Source organism: Nipponia nippon, unplaced genomic scaffold (genome assembly GCF_047370975.1).
Source record: "Nipponia nippon isolate SJK-2023a ecotype South Korea unplaced genomic scaffold, ASM4737097v1 scaffold_17, whole genome shotgun sequence".
In the NCBI taxonomy this organism is placed as follows: domain Eukaryota; kingdom Metazoa; phylum Chordata; class Aves; order Pelecaniformes; family Threskiornithidae; genus Nipponia; species Nipponia nippon.
This window is the reverse complement of record NW_028262333.1, coordinates 7,985,017-8,008,997: the sequence shown is the minus strand read 5'-3', so window position 1 is coordinate 8,008,997 and position 23,981 is coordinate 7,985,017. Positions and strand designations below refer to the sequence as shown.

The 23,981-nt window shown below is 42.8% G+C and overlaps 1 protein-coding gene across 4 annotated transcripts in view; it reads right to left on the bottom strand.

The window, feature by feature from the left end:
• The window catches only part of NR3C1 (nuclear receptor subfamily 3 group C member 1), a 74,373-nt gene extending 50,966 nt beyond the window's left edge, over positions 1-23,407 (bottom strand). Inside the window, exons 1-2 of one of the 4 annotated variants that reach the window (XM_087753699.1) lie at positions 23,097-23,407; positions 19,597-20,785 (exon numbers count right to left, since the gene is read on the bottom strand). In XM_087753699.1, coding sequence (XP_087609825.1) covers positions 19,597-20,771 — 1,175 coding nt within the window. In that variant the 5' untranslated portion in view covers positions 20,772-20,785; positions 23,097-23,407. Of the gene's footprint in view, positions 1-19,596; positions 20,786-22,122; positions 22,588-23,096 lie in introns of those variants that run through there. The other 3 variants (XM_087753700.1, XM_087753701.1, XM_087753698.1) reach the window with 3 other exon arrangements.
• Between the last annotated feature and the right edge of the window lie 574 nt (positions 23,408-23,981).

Below are 23,981 nucleotides of genomic sequence, written 5' to 3'. Positions count from 1 at the left end.
TGGGATGGGAACAAAGTCATTTTCATTGGCCAAAATGCTTCATCAAGTGAACTTCCACACACCTATCCTGTTGACTGCAAACCTAGAAATTGCTTATCAAGTGCAATAGCACAATGTAGAATGATTTGCTTGCAGAAAGCTGAAATTTGGACTAGCAAAAGGTTACGTGTAAGGAGACAAAAGGCGCAGGTAACAAAGAAGGTGTCAAGACAAGGGGAAGCGGTCGAGCTGGATGCCTCAATACGCTCCATCTCAGAAAAACAGATATTAAATATAAAAGTACAGGGAGCAGAAAAGTTTCAGTTCGAGCTCAGCAGAAGAGGAGGAAGCAGAAGACACCGTCACTGTGCTCAGATGGCGGTGTGGAAGCCCAGGAGGTGATCCCGCGAGCGGGCTGCCTTCCCACAGCGGCTGGGTGATTGATCAGCAATGCGTGCAGAGATGCAGGGCAGTAGCAGAACTGAAGACCTTACACAGCGGATGGCTGTTTGGTTACTTATTATTTGCATTTATACATAAATAAGAGACAGAGGAAGTTGAATATGCAAAAATTCTGTTGTCTGAATGCTCAATATAGTTCTAACTTTCAGAATTAATGATCGCCATAATTTTTAAAAATTTAAGGTTGGTCGTCTACAGTGGGAATTCCCTGCACCCAGCCGAGGATTCACCTACCTGCATGCCTGGCAGAATAGAAATTATGTACAACACATGCTTTGGGTCCATCTCCCCCAGTTAGCAACTCATCTTCTTCTCCCCTTTCTCTTGCCCTCTTTCTCCATTTCAACTTTCCATTCTCCTCCTCCTGCAAATCATTGTATTTTGTCTTGATTTTAAAATACTGGCTGATATACACCTGGCTCATACCTCCTAACAATGTTTTTCCCCTGTTATCTGTGCTTCCACCAATAGGCAAATTCAGGTTAAGAATTTTGGTACATGCCCTGTACCAAACACACATGGCTTAGTTTTCAAAGCCCTTCTGAAGGCGAGTGCAAGAAAGAATTTATTAGAAATATTTTTATCTAGTTTTCATGAGTACATAAAAGGAGACACAATTAATCTCAATTTCCATTTGTCTTTCTCAGCAGTACCATGAGGATGAAAAATACAAAACTTCAGTTAGCTTTTAAATGTGGCTGAACTCATCAACAGTAAAGAGGTCTAAGATATCACCATCTGTAAGGAACAGCAATATCCTTTTGCATGTGTATGTACAAGTTTTTACATTTTTCTGCACCTTTGTTTATTCATATGAACTATTTTTATGTCAATAGCTTCCAGAAGGGTTAAAAAAAGCACTGAACTAAATAAAGCATCCCCCTATCTGCAAAAGGTACATAGCGTATACATTGAGAGTGATCTTGTCTTCATTGTGCTGCCAATAATAGAAAAAGGACATAGAGACTTGACTAACTCAGAGATCCAAAATAAAAGGTGAATGTGTCAATGTTAATGAGTGTTACAAAATTATAATCAAATATTTGATTCAGATTTTTGAGATGCGGGATGGTAATAACTATAGCAACCCCACCAAATGTCAACAGTTTGGTGAGCATGATGCTACAGAAGTATTAATAAAAGCAAATGACACCACAGACACCTGCAGAAAGAGGAAAGTAATAATGTTCTCCAGTTTACAATCATCTCACCCAGCAATGTAAACAGAAAATAATGGAGACAAACTAACATGAACGCCTACTGCTGGAGAAGTCAAAGGAAATTCAAATGCACAGACCAAGAGACAGGGCTGTGAAAAGGAGGATCTCGGGTAGTCCAGAGCAGTGAGAAAGGTAAAACAGCTCTTCCTCGAGAAACTGCTGTACAAAGTGCGGTTATACAGCTTTGTTTTTACATTTCTATAAACAAATTGTGACATATTACAGTAAGGACATGACTGCTCATAAATCAACTTAAACAAAAAAATATTTGTTTTGAAGTTACCTGAAAATACTACTTGAGTGAGCTCCAGAAATAAGAGCAAGAGAGCAAAGCAATGCGCAATGGAGTGAAGCAACATCCAGCGAGGATGGTGCCATTAGCTGCTCCCAGCCAGGTCTCATTTACAGGCATGAAAAGTTCTTCAAAATACAAGCTGGAAAAGCTAGTAATTCTAATTTTAACAGCAGCATCTACCAACGCAACATCTAGTTACCAGCTTGTTTGTATTACTCTTAACTTTTCACATGTTGTGTAAGGGTAAGTCCAAGCAATTAATACTTTGCAATATCTTGTCGTGATTTTAAAATACTGGCTGATATACACCTGGCTCATACCTCCTAACAATGTTTTTTTTCCCCGTTATCTGTGCTTCTACCAATAGGCAAATTCAGATTAAGAAACACACATGCCCCGTGCCAAACACACACTGCTTAGTTTTCAAAGCCCTTCTGAAGGCGAGTGCAAGAAAGGATTTATCAGAAATATTTTTATCTAGATGAGACTTTCCACTTAGAAAGAATTAGGAAAAACCCTCAGGGAAAAAATAGATGAAGGATTCCCAACACCATTCCCTGCTTATGCATCAAGAACAGCTTTACTCACTAAAATGACAATTCTGGGAAAACTGGTGCAGATTCATCATCATGGGAAATGTACAGAAGTAACACAAGGTACTGCACACAAGGAGAGCGTATGAAGAGGGAGCTGGCCGGTCCTCTCGGATCAGCGCCGGGAAAGGACACAGCGGGGATCCCATGGCAACAGGCTGCTGTCGACCTGCCCGCCAGCGCTGCCTCCGCACCTCCAGACCCCAACCCAGCCGTTTTCCAAACACACACAACGGTACAACTGAAACATTTGAGTACAAGCTCCCTCCCAATAGCCAATTTTCTCATCTTGCAAAAACCCCACAGATTTAATGCATCCTCCATGCAGCCTCAAAACTAGGAGTTTAGAAGTACCAGAAAGCATTGCTAAACATAATCATGTTCCCTAGGAAAGAATGATTATAAATATAAGAGCACTGAGTTCTACCTTTGCTATTAGAAAATAAATTTAAATCAATCATTGGAATGGCTAAAACATTGTCTATTTCTAATTTTTCTTGAATGACAATATATGCTGGATTTGTAGAAAATACTTCTAAATATTACATTTAGATTTGTAAAAATGTGTATTAATCCTATTAAATTTATATTTACTCTATCACTATAAATGTATTGCAGTTAAGTTGGAGAGAAAGCAGTGATGTAAGTGAAAAGAATTTCCATTTTTGCAAAAACAGGAGCTCGACTGCTTTTGATGGTGCGTCTGTGGCAGCAGCACGGGAGTCGAAGTAACGTTCTTCAGTGCTGCTACGGCAATCTGAAGTGTGTGTGTATGGGGGACAAGGGGGACAGCTGGGGAAAATTATTGAAGATAATATATTATGACAGAGTAGCCTATCTTTATAATAGAAGATTTTAATTTCTTATATGTCTTTGGAACCATGACTACCATATGAAAAAAGTGAAGGATAGCTTTCAAGCATGTAGGAATTTCCCAGGGCAGCAGTTTGAATAGCCTGCTTCCTATAATTATCTTGATTTATTTGCAATTTTAAAGACAAAATGAAGGATGGAATTTAACACATGGGGTGGGGGGAATACGTGAATATACCAATATTAAAAATGAGAAAAAAACATGTGCAGGAAGACATCATTACAACCACCACAGACTTCACTAATGTTTAACACTATCATACGTTGCGTTCTCTTTGCCGAGGCTTTTCCCCACCATTTTGTCTGTTTAGCTTGTTGACATTTGGGGATGATTTCTTAAGCACTGGAGACAAACACATCTGACAAAAGTGTTCTGGTAGTAAATTAAAAAACTTATCCAACCCCCTCCAGGACAGGCAGTATGGAATGGAGGAGGACAGCACTGGAGATGCTCACAAAGCACAAGCCAGAGGCCATTCGCTTTATCCTTCTCGGTAATACAAACCCTCGTTCACCTTTTGGGCTGCTGGTGCATACTGAGCTAAGGATTTCACAGAACCACCAGCGACAACCCAGAACCCCTTCCCAAGTCCCAGCTGCCAGCTCCGTACAAGCAACATACAGATGATTTTCCCTAGATGCACGACCTTACATTTTTTTAGCTGGAGGCTCCCCTGCCGGCTTCTCCGTGTGCTTGCCACACTTTCAGAGAGCTTTCTAGCCTGGCACTCGACTACCCAAAATAGCTTCGTATCAGCTAACCCAGAAACCTCCCTGCATGCTCCCTTTTCAGGCCCCGTCTCAGCACCGACCCGCAGGGAACCAGGCAGTCAACTTCTCATCCTGAAAAGCAACCACTAAATCCTACCCTTCGCTTCCTATTCTCTAACCAGCTCTCAAGCCCACAAAAGAATCACTCTTCCAGTTCCATGACAACTTGGGGTTTTTCATTGGTTTCTTTCTTTTTAAATGGCCTCTGGCAAGGAAGCATGTCAGAGACTTAAAAGAAAAAAAAAAAAGTTCAAATATATTCAGGTCAATGGGATTTCCCCTGTCCACAGGCTCACCGACAACCTCACAGAAACCCAGGACATCAGATGAGGTGGTGTTTTCCTTCCAGGAGCAAGGACAGCTCTTTCCCAAGAGACTCACGTGCTCAGTGACCTTACAGCTTTACAATCTACTACCTTGCCAAGGGCAGAAGTCGGAGTCGCTAACCCATGGTGTTCCAGGTCCCGTGGAGCCACGCTGGCAGCCCCGTCACGGTGGCTGGTTTGTCGGAGAGGCCATCTTTGCTGGCTGGCAGGACCTTCAAGCCCCTGGGCAAATGCCACCCAGGCCCAATGGCTCATTTACACTGCACTGATCTGCCTGGCTGAACCCCTCATGCCAAAGGAGCCCAGCGCAGCCGGGGGCAGAGCACGCACGCAGTGGCCCCGCCGGGCGACGGCCGGGCTCCGGGCAGCCCTCGCACACCCCCACGTCCTTCCACCGCTTCCCGCCCTGGCCCCTGCGCCGGGTGGGTTTGCAGAGCTCCCTGCCAGGCTGAGCACTTTTCACAAGGCGCTTTGCAAAATCCTTTTTTTAGTCCCTCTCAATTTCCTATTTACATTTGACCTTACATCTTTTATGGGATTTTTTGGTCACTGCATTTGGGCAATTTCCCCATTTTAAAATGCTGAATTTCTTTGTTTTAATTAAATTGAGCTACTTGGAGCTGTCAGCGTACCACAAAGCAGTATTTTTAGTCAATCTCCAAGCTGCTTAGGCATTTCTCAGTGTTGGTGCTGCTTCTTTAGGTTTGGCTTTTGGGGGTTTTGTTTTTTAAGCCAATTGCCTCATGTATATTTACAATTGCCTCAGTTCCCTCTTTTACAGTTGTCTGCATACTGGACTTGGCTTGCTCTCTCCATCAACAGTGCCTAACTTAGCAGTCTTGGGATGGCTATGGCAATGCAGCTCTCCCACCAGGACTCTCTTTAGCCAGCCCACGGCATCACTTGAAACCAAATCTGGAAGCCCACCTTTCCTTGTTGCGCTACTCAGTACCTCTCAAAACAAGCCGCACCAAACGAGGCCATGCCAATTCCAGCGAGGAGAGTTTGATGTGGCTGGAGACACAACATTGGGGTAAGACAGATGTATCTGTACCACAAACAGAAACTTCCCAGAAACGCAAAGCAATCAACATGTCTATGGACCCTTCCATAGTCTGTGGAAGGTTGCTAACTTCCTAACCCCATAAATATCCTGATGCAGTTTACTGTTTAGTTATGGAGTTTCTTACAACATGATGGCGAATCACCATTGCTTAACCACCACTGAGATTTTAAACAGAGTCTGGAAAAATCTGCCTTACAATTAGCACCCAACCATCAGGCATTGTTTAGTGAGTTACGTGTGTTTAGAAGGGATACTCCAAGTCACAAGTAGTCTTACATGGCACCCAACCACCTTTTGCATGTTTGAGGGTTTTTAAACCTCTACAGATCTTTTGAATACACAACCAAACCAAATCCAAAAATCTGATCCCATCCCACAGAAGAACGTTGTCCTGTGACAGTGGCTTCTATCAGCGGGGACACACACTGTAACGCTCAGACCGCGTTTTCAAAGTCATTATGCCAACTTCCCATGCACGGACAAGGAGTTATGCCATTTTCACAAAAGCAGAACCATTACAAATAGCTTCGAGTAGGAAAAAGACGAGTGAAGAAAAAACTTTGTTGAACTTACTTCTCCTTCTTAATACAGAACCTAGAAAGAGACTTCCTGATCCAAAAAAGAAACTCAAGTTTGTTCTTAAAGACTGGACCAAAAAGAATATGCATCTCCCTCAAGACACCAGCAGTAACAGTTTGGGAAATAAACATTCTGTTTCAACAACAACAGAGATGTTTTGGATGTTTTTGATAAAATTCGGAATTGCTGGTTTGCCATCTATTTCCATGAAGTTGTAGGGCTTCCCTTGTTAGGTATGCGCTCTGTTTCATTTTTTAAATTAGGGTGGTGATTTTAAGATGTCCACATCTCGAAATGTTGCATACAGGAAGACAGAGTTGGTAGCACTTCTGAATGCTTGGAAATATTCAGAGCTAAATGTTGCATTTCCTTTAAAGCTCTTCCTCGGTTTACAGGCTGGGCTCAGCCAGGAATAGAAACATCAGTCACTTCCTCCCTCCCCAATGGTATGCTGTGCAACTTAACCATATAGTTTTGATCTGCAAGTTGGAACAAACTATATCACAAAAACAAGCGGGCTATTAGCAATATTCCAACCTCCTGATGGTTATTGAATATAATATCAGATGTTCCAACCTTTAACGTGTTAAAAGAATCTTCAGAGAAGAATCTTTAAAGTGATAAAATAGGTCCAAGCTCATTTGTCAAACCAGTTGCTCTGGTTGGAAAGTAGCTGTCAAATATCTAGTGTGACTAAGAATGTAATCTTGCAGGCATCCTAATATTAACTGCTCACTTAAAAAAAAAAAAAAAAAAAAAGAGTGCTCTGCTACTCAAAATAAAGAACTCTGAGCATTCAGATTTTAACAACATTTACCTTTTATATGAGGAGTCTTAGCACTAACTTTCATTTTCATTAAATCATGCACATAACTTGCAAATAATCTGGCACTTCATTTGAACAGACTTGTCTTCTCTAACTATGGAAAGCTAATTCATTACAAAACTTGTTAGATTGGCTTTGTTAAAAATGAAGGTGTCAGAATAGCTTCCTTGTCAGTTTAGAAAATGGCAGATGTGTGGGCTTAGTAGAAATACGTGTTCAGGAAGGGCAGAATTCATAAAACTATATGAAAATGAAACGAAGGGACTTTACAACAGACCAGGACTCAGATTTTAAAAAAGATTACTTCCCACTGAAATCAGTGTGGCCAAATGACCTTTAAGAAGCCTGGTCTGGGTTATAACAAAGTAGAACAGGTTAGAGAAAATGCTTTTTCTGAAATACGTATTAAAGGAGCAGCTGTTTTGTCTATAGACAGCACCAAGGGAGACATTATCTGTGATACTGAATCTCTTCCATACTTTGTGCTACTTCAAATAATAGAGAGAGAACATACAATTTAATGTTCATTTTTCTTTTAAACCTTATCAGTATCATTTGGTCAAAGCAAGTAACACAAAAAGTATCACAAGTCTCCCCTTTCCTCCAAAAAGGGATTACATCATTTATAAAAGTAATGGGCAAAAAAGACATACTATCATTCTTTACAAATGAGATTTTAATCCATGTTTGTTTGGAAATCCAAGGTAGTGAAAACAAACGTGCTTAATTTATTTTCAAGTATAACTTATGACCTTTCACTTTTTCTTTCTATTTTATTCCATTTTAAAGCACTCTTTTCATAGCAAGTATCTCTTCAATACAATAATTTAGCATATTCATAAAACCTAATCCTACTGAGCTAAATGAAAACACAGTAATTTCTTTTACTGAAATTAAAGAATTAAGAAAAAGTGGTGCAACCCTTCAGCCTCATCATCATTGTTTTCCTCTGGAATCTACCAGAGATGATCACTGAAATAAAGAAATGAAAACAGCATACTAAAAATAATTCACTAGTATCTCTTTGGAGTTTCCTTATCAAGATCTTAACACATTTTAAAAGTTAAAATTTGATAACAGAACAGTTCTTGCATTCATGAAAAAATTGTTGCTCTGTTTCTAACGGTACTTAAAGTAAAAAAGCGCTAATTTCTTTAGGCTATTTTAAACGACCCCCCAGCTTTCAAATATAACTCAAGACAGTCTAACTCAACCTCTTACCACTGAAAACTTCTCTATCTTCTGCTTTTTGAGGACACACCCTTCCCTCAGCCCCCCTTCTTCACAAACACTGCCGTTTCCCTGACCCCCATGCCCTTGAGGCAGGGGTGCGCCCCACGTCCCACATCAGTAAAAGGCTATGAAGGCATGTAAGGCCCTACATCTTTAAAAAGAAAGTAATAGCATACATCTGTTCTTCCCACTTTTAGTTTCTTTTTGAATACGTGAGGTACAGCCCCATATATTACATAATTCAGTTATCCCCCATATATGATTTTCACTTGTGTTATAGAAGGACAGCATATCTACCCCAGAAACTTCTGTATTTACAAGCAGTTCAGACTTACATTTTGATTTGAGCTGTCTTTCAACTCAAGCACCTCGCTGGTGAGCACTGCCCACAACACCTACTCACACGAGTCTCACCAGCAACACATCAGCAAGTCTCAACCTCTACACGGCTTCTCTGTAAGGCCACGATACTGAAGTCTGCAGTAGTTGTAAGAGCCTACAGACAAGTAAGGCACCTATACTGGACAGAAGATTTCTGTTTGGTGCAAGTTCTGCGTCACCACTTGTCAACACAAAAAACGCCAGTAGGGTTTGTTAAGTTGCATTTGTTACAAAGGTACGACGGCAGAACGGGCTGGGTTTGAGGCTTCCAAAAGGTCCCTCCAACCCTATTATTTGTGTTACTGCAACCACTTAAAAACAGGCGATATATTCTCCTCCTCTAGTTATTAGCTTACATACTCAGTGTTCGCACTACCTGGTTTCCACAAACCGCTGATCCTTGCCTGAGACACCAGCACCCTGCCCAAAGCAGAGGGCTCCTTCGCCTGCTCCCAGCTCCCTCCCCTCCCACAACCCACGCTAATTGGTTTCATCCAGCTCACCTGTTGACTTAATCTTCCTTTTAAGTAAAGTTTTTCCTACTGATTAAAGACCTGTTTATAAGGAATTCTAGCATTCAGAAAGAATCTGAATTGGTCATTTCATAAGCAATCTGCTGTTATTTCAATAAACATTTATTAACTTACTAAAATTAAACTGTGAAGTGAAATTCCGTACTCCTTCACTCATCTCCAGCATCCAAAAGCTTTTCTGGATACTAAGTTCAGGATCTCTAATTTTTAAAGCTTTTTTTAAATGCCTGTTCTCAGATAAGACTGTTTTCCTTAAATATCGTATATTGACTTATATTCTAATCTGCTCCATGTTTTAAGAGAACCAAGATGCAGAGTTCTTAAAAAAAAAAAAAAAAGTCTTATTATATCAACCTCATACTGGGACGATGCAATTAATTTTGGAGCAATTCATACATAACACAAGATTAACAGAAATTCAACAGGCAAAAAAACCCACGAAAGGACCTGGCAGCAAAAGTAACCCACGAAAAAAATATGAGAGAGAAAAGAACAGCTAGGTAACATGCAAACTGAAATCAGGACATGAAACTATAAAGTCTGCAAGTAAGTATTTTTTTTTTTTAAGTTAACATGCATGGACTGCATTCTTGCATAACAAATCCACATGGGTGCACGCAGTACATGCACATTTTCAGCACTGATTTATTAAAAAAAAACTTTAGCTGATGGCTTTAGTAAGTTACTGCTTCAGAAAGGTAACAGAAAACTCTTAGAAAGAAACAAAAACAAGCAAGAGGAAAATATACGTGGGTACACAGTGATACATAATGTGCCTATGGAGCAGCTGTGTTGACTGAAAATATATTGTTACCAATTGACATCATCTGATCAAATGAAAAGCTACAGAAAAACTATACATTTTATTTATGACAGCACACTACAACTGTATTCATACACACCTCATTTTTAAGTGATATACGAGATCACACAATCCTTTCCTGACAACGCATCGATTTGACAGTCAACCTCCTTCAAAGCCATACCATGCGTCCTCATCTCTTAAAAGTGTCAGTGAATAAATTAGAAATAGTTAAAAGCTGCTTAGGAAGAGCAGTATAGAGACAAGCTCCAACAGACTATTAAAGCCCAGTGGCACACCACATTCCATTTACCATGACAAACACCCCAAGTGTGACTCCTGTTTTCACGGAGATGCTCTACCATGAAGCCATCGTCATTTGCAGCATTTGACGTGTTCTGGCAGCACCACCCTGGCAGAGCTCCCCTTCCACACGAAGTTGTACCGAAGCCGTACCAGACCCTATTACTACATTATTACATACGATCTCACACACACCAGGCGAGCAGGTTCTCCAAGCGATGACAACAGAAATAAACTGCATCAGCTGCTCTTTTCTGTCACCAATACCAGAGTCTCAGCTCAGGAGAGACCGACGTGGAGCAGAGCAGCCCTTCTGAAGCTTGGCAACAAAAATCATGAAGAACCCCAGAACTTCACACTCGTGCTCTCAAAAGCAGCTTATGACGGCACGGGAAGGCATGGTTTAGAGACACGCCATGCAGGGTTTAGAGAACTCACAGATGCGCTGAAGCCAAAAGCAAGGCCAGGCGCCGACATACCCCAAGCGGCAGTGTCCTTTCTGAACGTCCAGCTGGGAAGAGAGCGAACGAGCCCCTCTCCCGTCATACACAATTCGCACAGTTGGAAAGGAGCCATATAGCGGCTGGTGGATTCTCATCCAAGACCAAAAACTAATTTTCTAAAAATCTCACAAAATTTCCAACCACAGATGTCTGGTTTTCACGCCCCTCTCACCCCACCAGAGAGATGCAGCCAAGCTACTGCCTACTTGTGAACAAAGAAGTTAATTCACCTTCAAATCCCTCTTCTCGCACATAAAAAACCCCAACACACCACACCCCACTCTCCAAGTCTCTAATACAAGACAAGACCAAAGTCCATGACACAGCCAGAAGCCCACCAGAACAGATCTTTTAGATAAGGACAATTACAGAACTTTTCAGTTTTCCCGAGAGCCTGATAACCAAAGCATCAGACCTCAGATCCTCCAAAACAAAACCAAAACAAACAAAAAAGAAAACCAAGCCACAAAGCTATAAAATCAATTCCACTATCTGCTTACTTGAATAAACTACATACTTCATCGGTACTCAATTATTCACTCTTACCTGACAGTACAGCAAGTTTCCCAAGTTTCCCAGGTAGTATTTTGAAGCAAACTACTCATTTGTGACCTGATTTCTTTTCTAAAAGAAAACTAGAATCCTGTGTAGTATTTACTTACTTAAAACTTATTTTTATGCAAATGAAAGCAACCAGAAATATGAAATAGCTGAATAAAGCAATAGAAAAGCAAATTGTGCCCTGCTGCTCAGAAGTTTCACATTAAATCTTTTGTGACCGTGATGCACAATTACGATCATGATCTCCAGCTGTTTTCTGACACACAGTAACTGTACAAACCTATTACAAACAGTGTGAAGAATGTATTCCTGTAAAATCTAATGTGGAACTCAGTTTCTTAATTAAATTACAGCAGCAGTGAACTGAATTCAAGAGAGACATTATTATTACTTTGGAAATCCTTCCCCAACAGCAGTTTTGCCTTTGCAGTCTCAGCACAGTTGAGATCTTTGATCAAAAAGTGGAAGTTGCGTATAATATTGCATCTCCGCAACAAAATATTAGCAGCTTGTTGGGTATCAATTTTCAACTTGCATCAGAAGTATAATCTTCTAGGAAGATTTAACATGGACCGAGAGCTCCATAGGTACAGATGGAATATGGAGTTTCAATTATAACCAATTGATAGGGACTATATTAAGAATGCAGTTGGCTGGTACAGAAATATTCTCTACAGAAGATGTCAAGATGACTTCTGAAGAGCATCATTTCCTCCAGAATTCCACACAATTGTAGTGATTATTGATTTAAGGAATCATTATTATAGAACTCTACATGATATCCTGGATAAGTAACACTGTGTCCTGGAATCTAAACCTCAGTCTCACAGAAGAGCAGCAAGAAAACCTGACATCACCTACATTACAAAACTGAATTCCACGTGCTAGCCAGCATTACCTCCCCCTGAGCAAGAGCTTGTGAAGCTGCAGTTACACCTCACTGCTACAGCCAAAACACACCTCTGGGACACGTGAAGTGGCCATGTGATAAATCCAGTGGTGGAGGCCACAAAAGTAGAAGGGATGTGCTTTTGTCACAGTACATATAGCAATACAGTGCATAGCTCGCACAGGGGAAGACATCGTTTCAGCCAGGAAAAGAACTCTGGCAGAAAACTTCACAGTAGAGGTTAAGAGTAAGCCAAGTCAGGTAAGGACGTAGGAGGCATGTGCACAATATTACACCTTCTTTGTAGTGAAGATGAGGTAAGAAGAAAAACCTCCAGGAGAGACAGAGTAATTGCATTAAATTGTTTTCCCAACCCAACACACTACTTCTGGAAGCACAATTACTCACCCCTCCAGTAACTACCATAATTCAAGATGCTGGACTTGTTACGCATGGGGGACAACCTGCACCTTCTTGTACTCCTGCAGAAAGGCAACAAGAGTTGCACGTCCACAGTCTTTCCTTTTAATTAAGTCTGCGATATGTAAGTGCTCCAACACATGGACGGAGTACGCTCTGTGCAGGTTACTCTCTGCTTACACTCCTTTGCAGGTGACCAGCAATCCCACAGTCACCCTCATATGTGGACAAAGTAACCGTAATTTTTCAATTTTTTTTTTTTCCTACAGATACTTGAAACTGGTTGATGTGAAGTCAGTGCCAAGACAATGAGTTGAAATAATTTTTTTTCTTTTTTTTTGTGTGTCATCTATTCCAGCTGTATTGGTTCACTTCTGTCCCATGGGGATGAGGCTATCCACTGACAGTATCTGCCTAGTATTTCCAGAAACCAGCACTGAGAACAGGATTAACTCCTGGTCTATGAGTGTCTTGGTTATTTAAGAAAAGGCTATATTATAAATGGGTATCATACCATAGTGAATCAGTCAGAAAGCTGCTGTCACGAGAACAACACAAATAATCTGTACATGCAACAATGCAATACACTAATACTTCAGTAAATAAGATTAAAATTAGTCTATACTGCCAGATTCTGGGAGACAAAGACTATAAAACAGAAGAGAGCTTAACACAACAAGCTCCCTGGGTCTGCTGCACTGCCTGTACAGTTAAATATTCTTCCCAGAAACTACCCTGTTGCACACACACTTGTTTCTGTGTTTCTAAGAACAGGTAAAAGTTGATCATTTTATGAATGCATTTTAAAGTTCATTTCTGTATGCCAGAGGTGACACGCTTCCAGCTATTTTTATAACACAAAACCAAAATAACTGTAACTACAGCTTTACAAAGCTTTTCCCATTCCTTATAACTTGGATTGAAAAGAGGATTTTATTAGTATGTTATTTATCTCAAGAATAATGACATTGTAACTGTTTGCAGAACGCATGCATTGTGCTATACCAGCACATCAGTGGTAGGATAGTGGCTTAGGCAGTCTTCATCTACCCCAGAAAATGAACAGAGATATAATCGTGTCTTGCAATATCCCACAAGTAAGGGTTTTGTGCGGAGAAAAGTTACTACCAAGAAACGTATGTTCATTTTCTCCCAGGCAAATTTCTGAGCGCTGAGTACTTGCTCTCCTCTTGTAAAGCCTGTGGAGAAAACACTGATCATAACAGCCAATGGTGTGGGAACAGATGTTTCTCAGGCCAGTGGTACAGAGATTTAGCAAAATGTCCTAAGAAAAAGGCTCCAAATCACATTTTGCGCTAAAGTGCCAATACTGGATCCCTCATTTACTCCAAGAAGCAGCACTTTGAAGAGACCCTGAAGCCACAGGCTACTAAATAATAATAATAATAATAATAATAATCATCATCATCATCATCATCAACCTATTGGCTTCTTTTTATGACCAGCTTGCAACAGGTAAAAGGATAATGAGTTAAAAGCTTGCTTTCTTGATTAAATATTGTACATCAATAAAAAAATAAAATACAAAGGAGCACAGCTGAAATTTTTGCAACCAACGCATCTGAGGAGTCAAAGTAGTCAGTACAGCGTCCGTTCCACTGAACTACATCTTACAAATGAGGCAGCAAAGAGTTGTGAAGGTATCCTTCCATGAGCCCAAACACACGCTGGTGGGAGCACTGCCTTTCCCATCATACTTCTGATTAACTGCAAAATTTTGATTGCTAGAACAGGATATACCTTAGAAACTCAACTGGGTTAAGCATACCCACGAGTGAACAGTACTCACAGATACTGAATCTGGTATGGAAATAAGAGAAACAACATATCTGATTTTGTAAAGTGTAACAAACGTAAACAGTCAAACTTTGGTACAAGCATTACATCCAAGACAGCAGCGTCAGGTTCTTCCTCTATGATTTTCACTACTTGAAGTTAGGCAACATTTAAAAAAAAAATTAAAAAATAGAGGAAGCCCCCAAAGGCCCACCCGCCAGGTGGTGGCTATAAAGGGGGACCTAGGAAGAGAGAAGACCTTGGTAACCTTTTAATATGTAGAAATAATTCCAGTTTGCAGTTACATACATGCATAGAATAGTGACCACTTGTTCATTTCCAGAATGAGCAGTAAGAAGTAAGCAGTCAAAGTAAGAAGGGAGTAAGAAGTGTGCAAGACAATTTGCTCTCACTGTATAAAGGTAATCTTTAAGACAGTAAATATATGATGTAGGAGATGTGTAACACATATATTTCACATTTATGAAAAGACTTGTGAGTAGAGCTGGTTTAACTATAGTTTTGCTTTCACTAGCAGCAGAAGAGTACAATGAGGTTAAACCATTACTTGAGATGGATAAAAAAAAAAATGCTACCGGCAACAAAAATCAACTTGTGTTTTATAAGCTAGAGCTAGGTTTAAAGTAGAGATCATTGTAGGGGAAAATAAATTAGCAGAAATTAACAACTTGGGTTGGACTTACAAAAACCTACTCGGCTATCAGCTAGCTGAATGGATCAGCTAAGACTAGAAAAAGCGGATTACATCTTACATGACCAGTCATTTACCTAGCTACCTTTTCATGGCGCCTTATAGCACATTCTGCAGAACATTCCCGATTCATCCCTTTCTGCCAAAAGTTAGATTTTTTTTTGTCGTGTATTTCCAAGACTCAGAACCCAAGTACAGTATTACATTAAGCTGACAAATCACAACATAGACTATTGAAACCCTGAGCACTCCCTCCAAATAACAAGTCTGTTTTTTATATCAAAATAGAATTATTAAAAAAGACATATTTCCATATGTACCACACATTATATACTGCTGAGTCAGACAACACTTAAAGTACTACATCCAACCGTGCCAAGCCACCGACTTTGGCCAAAAGCCAAGCTAAAACAATGCAGTAAGACAAACGGACAACTGACCTTTGCCATTTCTAGCAAATGATCCCTTTTTTCCCCTTCCTTCTAGTAAAACATCTGAGTCCAAGAAGAATCCCAGTTAAAGAGTGACGGCAGAAAGGTAACTTCTCCTGAAAGGCAGGCTTTGGACTGCGACTGACAAGTAAAACTTTTTCCCCCTTCCAGACTCTCCTCCTCTTTCATGACTTCTCTCAGCTCTTGCCCTTTCTTAAACTTCCTTAATGATCCTTATCCCCCACAAGCTTAAGTCCTAGGAATGATTTCAAATGTAATAAGAGAAGCCGCAACACTGCCAATGGGGCCCAGTTTTTGTAAATTCTGGCTGTAGGCTAATAGAAAAAGCACACAGAAACCCCTGTGTCGCTGTGTTGTTTCTCTTTGTCCTTCACTCCCCCCACAATAAGCCACATCTCCAGGAAGTCAGAGGAATAAAAACGGTGAGCGAGAGATTTAATGTATATACCACGCAAGAGTCCTACGAGTGTGTGTTGTTAAAACCATTTCCTTGAAATTCAACAGTTTTCACTGGCGTTTGTGTAATAAATCACAAATAATATCCCATCAGAGACAGACATCATCAAACCCTCTAATTCTTCAGTGAAGCATTTACCACATGTTTTCAGCCTGTTTTACTCCTCTTCCAGATGCTGTCTCACCTCTTCTATTGAAGAAAATCTAAGGCAAATTGTCTCAGTTATCTTACTTTTTTCCTCTCTCTTATTCTATCCACCTTCTCCTTAGTTTGCTCTACCGCGATCGATCGGCGCCTTGCTCGATCAGGTGGGAGACCTCGCCAAAGCAACGCCAGAATGAAGCTGTCCTGTTGTCTGGAGTTTCGCTGCTGCTCAAGATGATTTTGAGTATCATCTGCTGAAACACTGAGCTGCAGCTCCAAGTTTTACACATCCGCACAAGCACTGGCGGACTCTTCTACAACCCTGAGATACAAACAGACATTTATTGACTATTGCCGATTCATTCCCATCGAACAAATTTCTGAAGTTCGTATTCTGCTTGTTAACTTCAGAATACCTCCTACTCTTCATAGGAAAATTGATTAGTTTTCTCAGTCCTGATTATCACTTGTCTCGTTAAAGACAGCACGCTGTGCTATCCTTAGAAGCAAAATCACTCAAAAATTGCATGACATCAATTCAAGACTGCTCGTCTATAAAGAAACATTACATGCCTTCCATTAAAACAGTCAGATTAAATACTACCTAAACACCAGGACAAAACTGCAGCTTTTCTTCCCATATGTTTAGTATATAATTAATATGTTACAATTAGTCAAATAATTCTACCAACACCAACAAATTCCTATTGGAAATTGAAGTCTAGCAATTCTGAATTTTCAAAATCCCAGCCTTCACCTCACACAATCAGTACCTAAAAGGAGAAAAAAAAAAAAAAAAAAAAAAAAAAAAGGACTACCAAAACCTGGCAAGATAGTCCTTCCTTTGTTTCCAAAACAAATGCCAATTTTGTTAAGTCTTCTGTAAGAAAAACAAACAAATCCACAATACATCACCTTAAACTAATCCAGTTTAGACCAAATATTTCTGACAAGGTTCAGGAAGAAAGAGAATTCCTGCTTGAAACCCAGGGTTCAGTAGTATCTCAAACATTTTAAAAAGATGGAGTCGCCCATATTTTATGGAAGAAAAAAAAAATAGAGCAAACCCAAACAATGTTGTTTTTAGAATTGGACTTGGTAGTTTTAGTGTGTAAAAATCTTTGGGAAGAACAGCTTCCACGCAGGCTAGAAATAATGCATTTTTACACAAAACTGAACTAGGAGCCATCTGAAAATTCTTTATGCATTTCTTAAATTAAGAAAAAAAAAATCCATTATCTTAGAGCAAAAGAAAGCAATAAAATATAAGAAACCTTGCAGGAAGCAAGAACGTAAACACTTGCAGCACAACGTTGTTAACACTATCCAGTGGTGGAGGCAGACTTTTGCCTACGATGCTGAGGATGCTCCATCGCCTACGAGAGGAGCTCCGCGCCAAGGGCTTCTGCCAGCTCCCCGCAGCACGCCTGCCTATCGCTGCCTGCTCAGCTCCAACACAAACACACTAAGCACACTCCTCAAAATTGCCTGATAAAAGCAACGATAACATCTAGTACTGCTGTCCTTTTTACTCTAGGATCAGATGTATTCTGTACACGTTAGTGTCTTGAGTGGGTTTTTCATCACAACATTATCAGAAACATAGTATGTAAAATTGGTGTTTACAAAATTCCCCAAAAGCCAGACAAACATCTACGTGTAAACCATTCACCTATGAATGAGCTTCCTTCTACCTAAATAGTTCTGTAAAATAAAAACAATGCATGAACTTTACAGAAGTATTCTCAAGAGTGATGTTTCCATTATCTACAAGGAACCTGCTTACTTAAACAGGCACTGAAATTCACCTCCCAAACCCAGAAATAGTTCTTGCTTTGACACAGATTTTATGATTGCCATTAAAAATATGACGAGAGCAAAATAAAAAAACCCACCCCACCCCCCACCCCCATGAAACAAACTAAAAACAACATGGAAGTCGGACTGAAGGTTAGCACAAATGATTTCTCTCTGTCAAAATAAATGATAAGGCATGTTCAATATTCATATAGCAAAGTGGAATTTATCCACAAATTCTGATTTTCCTTTCTGGATTCCTTACATTACAAATTGCTTTAAACACTTAAAAAAAAAAAAAACAACCCAAAAAACATACACCACATCTTCCCTACAAAAATAAAAAAAATATGAAAGAAATCTAGAATGAAAACAAGTTAAAAGTTGTCTTTCTGAAGGAAAGAAGAAATCCTCACACACCTCATTCCAACCGTGGGAAAATGGAGAAAATAATGCGTAGGGAGAGCCCCGCGACTGGCAGCTAACACTCTGGGGATCAATTGTCAGTGGGGCAATAAAAAAAGAAAGTTAAAACGGATACTTCAGTAAAAGCCTACAATTACTGGTTTTACATATATGGACTTGGAGAGCCATTTTCTAAGACTCCACAGAAACACAGCAAAAACATCTTCCTCCATTGAGACCAAACACTGCGCTTGTGCAAGTATATGTTAAACAAAGAATAGCTGAGGAAAACATACAACTAGGTGTTCCTACTGAAATCGGAACCCATCCCCGGCTGCGAGGAGACGTACACAGCTACCCATTGAGAAAGCTGCCACCGTCGCGCTTGCTCTTGAAGGGCAGAGGAAAAGTATTTTACTTGAATATCTGCACTATTGAATTATTTGTAGAAAACACTACTACAAAGTCACTTGAAATACGTACTAACCAGCTCCCCTAAAATACCCTGCTCTCAAAAACCCACCTATAAGCAAGCCCTCCTCCAGTTCCATTTAAGAGTTAAATTCCAGGTACGTTTAAATCTTACTGCAAATATTTTTATCTCTTTAAATGCAGTTATTAAACAAACCACTGAATATTTCCTACTCGGCATCTTCTTGTCCATGTAAGGTAAATGCAATACCAAGCAAAGCTAAAACTCTAGTTCAGCTTAAATGTAATTCTAGAAATTTACCCAGCAACCAAGTTATTTTTGTGCATAACATTTAAGTAACACTAGGAAGAGAAAAAACAAAAACAAAACAACCAACAACACACAGCAATTGATCCTCTAACCCTTGAGAATGAAGTAGCTTTTGTATACACTTAAATACTTCCTTCTATACTGCCTTGCGTATGGATCCTTCTACCACGACATACTCAACTTTCCCTCTAGGTTGTATCTTAGAATTTTTTAACAATTATTTATTTATTTTTTAAAGCATACCAGCTCCCCTCCTCTTTTCTTCCCTTTAATACCAATAGCTGAGTACCTGGTTAAAGCTACTATCCTACTATGGAATAAATATACACCAGTGATGTCTGATCAGCCAGCCATACATAGCAAATGAAAAAGGGATGACCGAAAGGAAAAAAAAAATAAACCACAAACCAGCATGCATGCAGTTGTGCTAAACATACTTGTAGTATTTTAATAAAGAGCAACAAAAACTAATTACCTTGAATAGCCATTAGAGAAAGCAGGTCTGCCAGAAAGACTGAGTGTTCCCAAAGGAGCTAACGTCTCATCCCCTGATCCCTGGCACCTATTCCAATTTTCTGAACCGGCAGGAAGAGATGGAATGATATTAAAAATTGGTTTCTGATCCTGCTGCTGAGAGAGCGATGCAGTATTTAAATCATAGTGATACATTTGTCCCCCAGAGGTACTGACACCATGGATAGATATGGCAGAGACTTTAGTACCCAGCAGATTAGACCCAGAGAAGTTTGCCTGACAATAAATTGGGCCCATGTTTTCTTGCTTTATGCCAGGAGTACAGAGTTCAATGAAGTCTTCCTTTTCTGTTTTCACTTGAGGCATTGGCATTTTGGAACTGGGTAAAAGGTCACCACGGTCATTAATTTTAGGTTTAGTGTCAGATAAAACAGGAGGCTTGCAGTCTTCACTGAGATTTCCTTCCAGGAGAAATGCATCATCTGCAGATATAGGGGACAGCAAGCCACTGTCATCTAGCAATGGGTCAAGCCTCCACGGGCTCCCATTGGGCTCTTTACCAGGCGATACCGGCGGCAATTCTAAATCCTGGAGAATATCCAGGGTGCTTTGGTCTTCAGAGAATAATTTCAAGTTGCCACCATTCGAGCCAACCTGGCTCTGGACTGCAGTTCCTGACTCTAAAGGGACCTTGCGGCCAGCCATGCCTGGGAAATCCGGCTCAAGTGGCACCTCAGAAGATATTGCTCCCTTTGCGTCCTCGGCCAGGCTCGAGGACTTGTTCAAGCTCGCAATACTTTCTTCCAGGAGCCTGAAGTCCGTTTCTCCAGAAGAGATGCCGATTTGGCCCTGCTGCGAAAATCCAAGGTCGTTTCCCATCACTTTTGCGTCTGTTTCACCCATGTACAGTCCCATCGAAAGCGATACTGCCTTGGAAAGGTCTGGCTGAGGCACATTGTTTACTAATCCTTTTGAAAAGTCAGCCAAAGCAGGTTGCTGATTGGAATCTGACTGAGAAGACACAGGGAGAGGAGATGTAGACACAGGGGCTTGTAGAGTAGCTCCACCCCTGAAGGGTGGGTGAAAGTCCATCACGATCCCTCCTTTGGTACTGATGAGTGCATTTTTCCTTGTTTCGTCTTGATCCGACGAGTTCAGCAATTCTTTGGAATCCATTACTTTAACATTAGCTATAAAAAGATCAGAAGCATTCAAAGTTAGCACAGCAAGGATATTTTAATAACAGCTTAAAAAAAAAAGTCTAAATCATTAGCCCAGCGAACCTGGTTTAGCTACTCTGAGAATGAAAGCACAGCAAACCAAGCTATGAACTGACATGTACCACATCTTTCTCAAATCCACTGGTTTATGGTTTTGTTTTTTTGTTTGTTTCTTTTTGGTTTGTTTTGTTTTCTTCCTGACTGGTAACAAGGTAGTATATTTTTTAAAGCTTTGCTAAACCTGGATGAAGTGGTAAGTCTGCCTGCATGCAACTCAGAATCAGGCTACAGCATAAGACATCTTTCTGAACACACTCTCTAGCTCTGTTACCCATCCTGGCAAGTAAGAATTGTTAAAGTACCCGATTTACAAATCTTGGAAGGTAACTTTCCCTGGTATTTAATTACATCTTGGGCAGGGCAGGGGAGAAGGGCATTCACCACCTTTCCCGAGTCAGTTCCCTCTCTCCCTGCAGGTTCAGATGCATCACCCACAACAGGTACTGAAACCTCCCGAGCCAGCTCTCAAATGCGGTACTTACCAGCCGGGGGGGGGATAATAAAAAAAAGAATCTAAGTGGCTTGTTATTGTCCAGGAGCTACACAACCTCTCCACCACAAAACACAGTTTGCTATCTTTGCATAGGTTCAGCTTAAAGTACAACTTGTGAATCTTGAAATAAACTCAATTCTTTAAATAAATCTCAAATTTATAAATAAAAGCTAACTAAAAATAAAGTATAATTTTTATTAGCTTCCAACACTTTAACAGCTCACGGCTGTTCTCCAAACACATCTAACACTGAAAACAAATCTCCTCAGGTTCATCTGTATTTACTACATTTATTTTCAGCGCAGAGCATAAATATTTGGAGAATAACTGTAAATTCTCCAGCAAACTTTCTATACTGTTTGTCTACGGCCTAACACTAACAGCAAACAGCCAACAGCGATCAGCTCGCACTCCCCCCCAATCCGTAAGAGGAGGCAATGCCCAAGTTAAAGCCTGGCCTCGGAATTATCCATTAAGCAGAGAGATCCGAGAGTGCTTACAAGTTTACGGTCATCTTAATTCTAAACCTGCCAGCTCTGCCGCCCATTTTCTCCAGACTGCCGACGAACGCTGCTGCTTTCTGTATGCCAAAGTTAAGACTGTGATCAACAAAAAGTCCCCACGTGTACAAATTTTAAGCTTTGGCCTAAGTGAAAGCGTCCCGAGCAGGAGAAGCTCAAAGCGAAAACCCTTCTTGGTCCTCTGACACCACTTCGTACAGCTTTTCCGTGTGCCGGAGCAGAGGGTCCCTTACCCATGCTGGCCGAGGCGCCGAAGTCTCCTGGGTCATGCCCGGGGAGCCGCGCTCCCGCCAGCCGCCTGCCCGCCGGGACCACGGCACGCGGCACAAAACGGGAATGGGGCAGCCCCCCGAAAACTCACGGATTGCAAACAGCACTGAAATATTGCTGGGCTGTTTAAGGTGGACACCGCAACAGTGACTGGAAAAAAATAATATCTGTCTACCTCCGGTTTTGCCTTTTTTCTTTCTTTTTTTTTTTTTTTAAGCACGAAGGGGAGGAAAAAAGTAGTTATTCCATTTGACAATTTCTCCAACGTCAAAAAAAGCAGCGAACCATCCAGCGTAGGAAACGTGTCAAAAATCAGAGGCAAGAGTCTACCCAAACGAGGAAAAAGCTGCGACTACTTAAAACTGCCGGATTACAATAAATTCTCCTTTGCAAAGTATAGTTTTCAGAGAAATGTGTCGAGACCTGTTGAGCTGTCTCCCTGGCACACCCACTTCTGCAAAATAAGACCAACCCATGGCTGCAAGGCTGCACTCCGGGCTCAGCTCCCCCTCCTCCCTCCTCACCCCCTTCCTCGCCCCCCGGAGGAGCAGACCCCGCGCCGCTTGCCGCAAACAACAGACAAACACCCCGGCCAGCCGAGGGGCGGACGAGGGACAGGGGCGGGCCGGCTGCCGGCGGACACCCCGCGGCCGGGGGGGGGGGATCCCCGCCTCCCGCGGCCCGGCCGGGCCGGGCCGCCCCGCCACCGCCCCGGGCACCCACCTCGGGGGGACACCGCCGTGCCCCCTCCCGTCCCACCCCGGGATCCCTCCGGGAGCGGCTCGGCTCCCCCCCCGCGCTCGGGGGATTCCTGCGGGGGCGCCGCCGCCTCCCCCTCCCGGGAACTTCCCGGGGCGAAGCCGCGGCGCCGGCCCGCAGCGCGGCTCGGCTCGACCTCTGCCCCCCGCCCGCCCCGCGCGACCCCCGCCGCCCTTACCTCGTCCAGGGGGGGGCGCTGGGGCTCCTTCAGCCGCCAACTGCCATCGCGCCCCGCGGCGGGGGCGGCAGCCGGCTGGAAGGGGCGAGGGAGCGGGCGGGAGGAAGTCAACAGCCGCCCCTCCGGGGGCCGCCCCGGCGGCCAGCACCGCTCCCCCCGCTCCTCCTCCTCCTCCCCCCGCCGGCCCGAGACCCTGACCTAGTCCCCGCCCCGCCCGCCGCCGTCACCACCGCGGCGCCCCCTCCGTTAATTAGCGCTTATTGCCTCCGCGGACTTCGCACCCCCCTCCTGCCTTCCCCTCCGTGCCGTCCCGTCCCGTCCCGTCCCTCCGCCGGGCAGCGCCGCGCTCGGCGGTGCTCTGCCCCCGCCACAAAATGGAGGACGACGACGGCGGCCTCCTCCCCCTCCCCCTTCCTCCCTCCCTCCCTCCCTCCCTCCCCCCGCCTCCCCGACGTGGAGAGGGAGTGGAGACAGCCGGTGCGGAGAGGGGCGGCAGCCGCAGCGCGCCCGCTCCCGCCGCTCCGCGCCCCGCTACACGCCTCGCCTCGGCACGGCACGGCGCGGCACAGCGCAGCCCGCCGGCGCTCGCCGCCCCTCGCCGGGCACCGCGGGGCAGCACCCGCCGAGCCCAAGCGAGGGGGAACGGTGCAACCTGTTGGCTGAGGCGGGCAACTGCAGCCTGCGCTCGGGCGCGGAGGGGCCGCCCGCCGCCTCGCCTCTCAGGCGGATCTCGCCCCCTCCCCGACGGCCCCAGCTTCCCCCGCCTCGTCCCCCGCCGCCGGCGGCGGCGCGGCGCTGAGGGCGCGCCCGCGGGGCGCGGGGAGCCGGCGGGCGCCAGCCCGGGGTGACCGCGCCGAGGAAGCCGGGAGGCCGCCCCGCTTCTTT